Source organism: Rattus norvegicus, chromosome 1 (genome assembly GCF_021556685.1).
Source record: "Rattus norvegicus strain SHRSP/BbbUtx chromosome 1, alternate assembly SHRSP_T2T, whole genome shotgun sequence".
NCBI lineage: Eukaryota > Metazoa > Chordata > Mammalia > Rodentia > Muridae > Rattus > Rattus norvegicus.
In genome coordinates, this window is record NC_141534.1 from 28,534,026 (window position 1) to 28,540,839 (window position 6,814).

At 39.0% G+C, this 6,814-nt stretch overlaps 1 protein-coding gene across 2 annotated transcripts; it reads left to right on the top strand.

Annotated features, from left to right (window-relative positions):
• The first annotated feature begins 4,296 nt into the window (after positions 1 to 4,296).
• Positions 4,297 to 5,972, top strand: Dnaja4-ps1 (DnaJ heat shock protein family (Hsp40) member A4, pseudogene 1). Of its 2 annotated transcripts, XM_087597902.1 has the most exons (2): positions 4,297 to 4,939; positions 5,062 to 5,343. In XM_087597902.1, the coding sequence occupies exons 1-2, from the start codon at positions 4,321 to 4,323 to the stop codon at positions 5,133 to 5,135; spliced, it is 693 nt and encodes a 230-aa protein (XP_087454028.1). In that variant the 5' UTR covers positions 4,297 to 4,320; the 3' UTR covers positions 5,136 to 5,343. The 2 variants fall into 2 exon arrangements, with proteins under 2 accessions (XP_087454028.1, XP_087454023.1); XM_087597897.1 differs by having other exon boundaries at positions 4,297 to 5,972.
• Positions 5,973 to 6,814: the final 842 nt, after the last annotated feature.

A 6,814-nucleotide genomic window follows, 5' to 3' on the forward strand; every position in this document is an offset into this window, starting at 1 on the left:
GCTGAGTCCTTATTCATTGTCCAATCTTCCGGGACACTGAGCTCAAAAGAGCTTGTGCTGTGAGTCTATGTGGGTGTGGAACTAGTGTTTGCCTACTTATGTTGGTGATATAAAGTTCATTTTATTGTCTCCTAATTTTACTTACCTTAATTTAAGTTGCAAAATTATTTGGCTTTTGTGTTGTGAGCTGTAAGTACAATAGGCCTAAACCTGGCTTATATGTGGACATATTCAAGTAGGATCAGGTATATGTCATACACATAATGTGGGTCTGTAGAACATCCCATTCTTCATGGCTCATCAGACTTTAACGGAATAATTCCAAGATCACTCTACTTTAATAGAATAATTCCAATGTAGCTATTAAGGGTCAGAACTAAAAGACAATACAGCAGGAGAATAGGGTGGTATTCTAGCAATATCCTCGAGAAATAATTTACCTTATTTCTCTTTTCCCAATGACCTTCAAATGACTTAGTTCCACATTGAGGTACTGCTTTGATCATGACTATTTTGTTGTTGTTGTTGTTGTTGTTGTTTTGTTGTTGTTGTCATAGTTGTTAGTGAAGAGTACAGTCACTATGACCTGTTTAGATGAGCTTTTTACAGGCAGCAAGTTTATCTTTATCCTCCAGTTTTCTCCAGGAGACAAATAGAAGCATTTGTGCTCTTCAGTCTCATTGTTCTGAACCCTCTGCCCATTCTTAAATGTAAGACAGAATGTGGTAAGAAGCCAGTCTTCCTCTGCCTGTCCTATACCCAGGATCTTTCATATGCTTTTCTAAATTAAGAACTAGTCCTGGTCAACCATAGTTAATTTTTGTACCTAATGTTCTTTTATTCTGTAGCTTCCTGTCTCCTTGGGTATATTTAATTGATTATTAATTAAGCAAGTAGACAAAGCCACAAAGTTAGATTGTAGCTTCAGATTAATTTAGCTTCCACCTGATAGAAATATTTTAATTCTAAGTATTTTGATTAGAAGAGTTTTAGAAGTTTTGACCTTTCTTTGCGATCACAAAGAACTTTGATATCTTACTAAATAACACAGTACAGCTTTAGTAGGTCAGGGGAAAGCCCTCCATGTTCCTTTTAGTTTGAAGGATAATGTCATATGGTCATATGTATCCCAGGCACAGAATAGCCACAGTCCATTTCATTTAATTTCATCAAGACAAAGCAGTTGATCCCCTGTTAAGCCATGGAGAGACAGGGGATTTATAGGTAAAACTTCAAAACCACTTGATTAAATAGGTTAATTGAATTTCTGGTAAAGTAAAATGATTCAAAAGGTGGGGAATGAGTTAGACTGTCACATAGTGAATTTGGGTTGTATAATGTTTTTGTGTTGTTCAGATAGTACTAAAATATAGTATTTATACACTGATAAATTCTGGGTAAAAGTTATTTGGGGAAAGATTATTCTACTTAACCTGAGTTAAAAATCTCACAGCTCACTCTTTTTTTTTTTTTTTTTCCGGAGCTGGGGACCGAACCCAGGGCCTTGCGCTTGCTAGGCAAGCACTCTACCACTGAGCCAGATCCCCAACCTTTAGTTGCAAGACTCTTAGTGTCTATGTAGGGGATATTTTCATTATTTTCCAGAGATATTTTAATATTTAATCATTTCCCGTTGGTATTTATTCTTGACACACTTCCAAATTTTGCCTTAAGGTCTTTGATTCTGAATGTTCCTCAGGGTCTTTTGTTTTCTTGTTAGAAAAGCACATAAAGTACTGGATGAAAATAATTAACAATAATGACCTTGAATTTTGAGTCTTAAGACTAAAAAAAGAAATCCATTTAACCATTTATTATAAGATTACTAACCTATTCTTGATTAAAATTTTATCTGTAAAGAAGGGCTAGAATAAAATGTACTTAAACTGACAAAACCATGAGTAAGAAGCTTCTAGTTCATACCACCCTTTAGTTCAACATTGTACTAATCTAACTAGCATGAGAAAGAGACAGAGGGAAGCTCACACCAGCTTAGAAAAAAAGAAGTAAAACTGCTTTGATTGGCAGAATATTGTGATCGCCTGTGAGAGAAACCCGGTGTAACTTATAAAAAGCCTATAAGAACAAATAATTGCGTTTAGGCAAACGAGCATATCAGGTTGACACAGGTTAAAAAAAATCAAGTGTTTACACATTGATAATAGTTAGAAAACAGAAACCGAGAAATTTTATTGTGGTATCATTAAAAAGTTCAAATACCTAAGAATGAGGCAAATGAAAATGTGTACAATACTGCACTGAAATCTCTGGAACATTGGTAAAAAAGGCAAAAAGAATAATGTTTGTATACTAATAGACTCAATACTGTTAAGATGATACAGCCAAGTATTATGCCTATAATCATAACAGTTGAGACACTGAGACAGGAGGATTTCATGAGGTAGATTCCAGGTTAGTCTATGTAACAAATTCCAGGTCAGCCTGAGCTAGATGGTAAATTTATCTTCATATTCAAATGAATTTCAATCGCAGGCTCTGGAAGTTTTTACTTTGGATGTGGTGTTCGAAATGGAACTCAGTGTCTTGCACTTGCTAGGGAAAATACATATTCTTAACCCATCAATAAACTCATAAATGATAAATTTGAAAAAAATTTGAAGAAATTGGCAAACTCTAGAATTTGAATTGAAATATGAAGAATCCAAATACAAACAAGAGGAATCTTGAAAATGAACCAGTGTAAAGATATTTGGTAGCTTATGTTAGGGCTTTTTTTTTTTAGGTTACAAATAACCAAACAAAATTAATTAGATCAATGAAATCAAATAGATTCCAGAAATAATCATACATATACAGTCAACTGCCCTTTTGTCAAGTCATCCACACTGGGAATTAGCTGGAGAAGTGAAACTCTGACATAAGTAAACTTACCACAATGTTTATTTAATTGCAAATAAACATTAATTTGAAACACATCAGAGTCTTGCATTTAATATTGAACTGTGAAAAATGTTGCAGACAAAACATAGTAAACACAGATTCCTTGGGGTGAAAAGCTTCAGTTATGGAAATAAAATATCACAAAATAAACTTCCTTAGCATGAACAACGTGTTTACCTAGACATCTTGAGCAAGGACTGAAAGAATTGACAGACATATCGTAGATTTGGAGAAATCACTTGTAGTGCATGTCTGAGAAAAGACTCATCCCAAATACAACGATTTTCCATCAATGGAGAAGTACAAATAAGGAATAGACAAGAGTTAAGTAAACAGTCCACAGAAGAATATTAAAGAATTAACAAGGGATTCAGCATCACTGGTAATCAGGAAAATAGAAGTTTAAAGCACAATGGAATATCATTTTATATCTACAAGAATGGTTATAATAATAATAGTAATAATAATAATAATAATAATAATAATAATAATAATAAAGCCTGACAACCCTCAACTGTAATACAGATATAAGGTAGCAGGAATTGTTTCAATACTCTTGTGAAACTGGTGAAAATTTATGTTTGTGTTCAATTCTGTTGTGTGATTTAATTTGTGGGGTAAAATCATCTTGGAAATTTTTATTATTTATACATTTATCTAGAAATTATGTACTTAGAATTCATAATGAATCAAACCAAGTCCATGCCCCCAAGGAGCGCAAAGAGAGATTTATAAATTGAAGACTTCCTAAGTTGGCCACATTTTCTTGATGCTCAGAAACATATATTAATCTTCAGCTGATTTCAAAATGACCCCCTCAACTTACCGGATTACACACCCGTGGATTTGTATTAAATCAACCGTACGCAGTACAGTCGACGCAACACACTAACTACATCTAGCTATTGTGTCCCAGTCAGCTCGTTTTTCTGTCATCAGGAAGCTAATATTAAAATATAAATGAATTGAAAGAAGATGAAGAGGACCAGCAACAGGGGACAGGGAGTTTGGGAAAAGCAGTGGGAGAGAGGTTGTACAAGAAACAAGCACACCATGTATGCGTGTATGTCTTAGTGAAGTCCATTACTTTGTGTGCTACCTTTGACAGAGTGAAAATAGAAAGGCAGGAACTGTCTTATTCTGTTATTGTTATTATTGTTATTATTAACTTATTCACTTTACATTCCTCCCATTGCCCCTCTCCTGGTCATCCCCTCCCACAATCCTTCCTACCTCCCCACTTCCCCTTTCCTTAGCAAGCGTGAAGTACACACCCTGGTACTTCAAATCTCTGCAAAGCTAGGCACATCCTCTTCCATTAAGGCCAGACAAGGCAACCCAGCTAGAAGAACATAGTTTATTTTGTTCTCTGTTTTAAGAAAAGAAGGGGGATCAGGTAGCCCCAGCTTCTCTTCACCCATGGATATCTTTGACATGTTTTTTGGTGGTGGAGGGCGGATGACTAGAGAGAGAAGAGGCAAGAATGTTGTACACCAGCTGTCAGTAACTCTGGAAGACTTATATAATGGAATCACTAAGAAACTGGCCCTCCAGAAAAATATAATTTGTGAGAAATGTGAAGGCATTGGTGGGAAGAAGGGATCCGTGGAGAAGTGTCCTCTGTGCAAGGGGCGGGGGATGCAGATCCATATCCAGCAGATCGGGCCGGGCATGGTGCAGCAGATCCAGACTGTGTGCATCGAGTGCAAGGGCCAGGGCGAGCGCATCAACCCCAAGGACCGCTGTGAGAACTGCAGCGGTGCCAAGGTTACCCGAGAGAAGAAGATTATCGAGGTACACGTGGATAAAGGTATGAAGGATGGGCAAAAGATACTGTTTCATGGAGAAGGAGATCAGGAGCCTGAGCTGGAACCTGGTGATGTCATAATTGTGCTTGATCAGAAGGATCATAGTGTCTTTCAGAGACGAGGCCATGATTTGATCATGAAAATGAAAATTCAGCTCTCTGAAGCTTTGTGGCTTCAAGAAGACAATAAAACGCTGGATGATCGAGTCCTCATCATTTCGTCTAAGTCAGGTGAGGTGATAAAGCATGGAGACCTCAAGTGTGTCCGCAATGAGGGGATGCCCATCTACAAAGCCCCCCTGGAGAAGGGGATGCTTATCATACAATTCTTAGTAGTCTTCCTTGAAAAACAGTGGCTTTCTCTAGAGAAGCTTCCTCAGCTGGAGGCTCTGCTTCCCCCTCGGCAGAAGGTGAGGATCACAGATGATATGGATCAGGTGGAGCTGAAGGAGTTCAACCCCAACGAGCCGAGCTGGCGCCAGCACAGGGAGGCCTATGAGGACGACGATGATGGGCCCCGCGCTGGCGTGCAGTGCCAGACAGCATGATGGCGCGGTGTGGCATGGCCTGGTTGGACTAGCACATGATGAATGTAAACTTGGCACAATGAAAATGGCATCGCTTTAATAGCCTCATGTTTGGGGTGTCCTGTGTATGTGTTCAGCAGTCTTCACCGCGAGTATCTTTTGGGTGTTGTCTCTCTTCTAGTTGTAATTTAAGTTATAGCTTGATTCATATTTAAAAATTTTAAGTTCGATGCCCTCATGTCTGCATATGGAATCTGCTCATTTGTACTTTCAGGACATATTTTGGAGATGCCAGTACCACACTAACTTTTTGTGCTTCTTAGTGGCTTTGCCATGGTTCATTCCCACAGTAGGCCCAGAGAGCCACACTTGGCCCCTAACAAAGGCCTAGAAGGTGGGTGTCTGGCCACCTTCTCTAATCTGTGGTCCCCTCCCCCTCCTCCTTTGGCAGAGTCACCAAGGGTATGAGCTCAGGTCTGCTAGTAACAGTTCTGAATCCAGACTCTAGAACTCTTAGGTAGTAAAAGCTCATGTGGCTTGCAGTAGGCCTAGCATGCCTGGTTCATACTGAGTAGGCTGGACTCAAGCTGCAATCAGTCTCAGGCCTACTGTTCTTTCCCCTTGACTGGTTAGAAAGGGGTTTGTTTGAACATCTCTCTTGGAAGTGTCTGAACTTCCCAAGCCTTGTGATGACAAGCCCATTTTAAATGATAAGCCAATAAAGCCATTTGCCTGTGGGGAAAAAAAAAAGAAAAGTAGTCATTGACTCATAAGAAGTTATAGATGCTCTGCTAGACTCTTACTGATACAGATGAGGATGCTTGCAGCTAACCATCGGACTGAGCATGGGGTCTCCAATGGAGGAATTAGAGAAAGGACTGAAGGAGCTGAAGGGGTTTGCAACCCCATAGGAAGAGCAAAAATATCAACCCCCTGAGCTCCCAACTACCAACCAAAGAGTATACATGGAGGGACCCATGGCTCTAGCCACATATGTAGCAGAAGATGGCATTGTCTGCCATCAATAGGAGGAGGGGAAGCCCTTGGTCCTGTGAAGGCTCGTTTCCTCAGTGTAGAGGAATGCCAGGGTGTTGAGGTGGGAGTGGGTGGGTGGGAGTGGAAGCATCTTCATAGAAGTAGGGGGGAGATAGAGGGGAGATAGGAGAGAAGCGAAAGGAGATAACATTTTAAATGTAACTACATAAAATATCCAATAAAAATAAATAAATTAAAAAAAGAAGTTATAGATCCTAGATCCTATATTTTATGTATGTGTTTGGGGATGTTGTTGTTGTTGTTGTTGTTGTTACTCATTTTACACAGAAACCAAAAGGCACATCCAAAGCCTGAAAAGGCAAGCTGGTAAAGGAATGGACTTTTGGTGGGTCAGATAGACTTTGGTGCATATCTCTCATTTACTGGTTAGTTAAGAGCAGGCTCAGTGCTCTCCTTGTGAAGGACTCGATTTCCTTGTAAAAATGACGCCAGACTCAAACCAGCTTCACTGAAGTTGGTGGGAATTTCAGTGACCAGTACCATACTTCATTGACTACAGATATTCTTTAAAGTCAAACTTTCA

Coding starts and splice junctions, on each gene's coding strand:
- Dnaja4-ps1 (XM_087597897.1), top strand. CDS start 4,321: ATGGATATCTTTGACATGTTTTTTGGTGGTGGAGGGCGGATGACTAGA.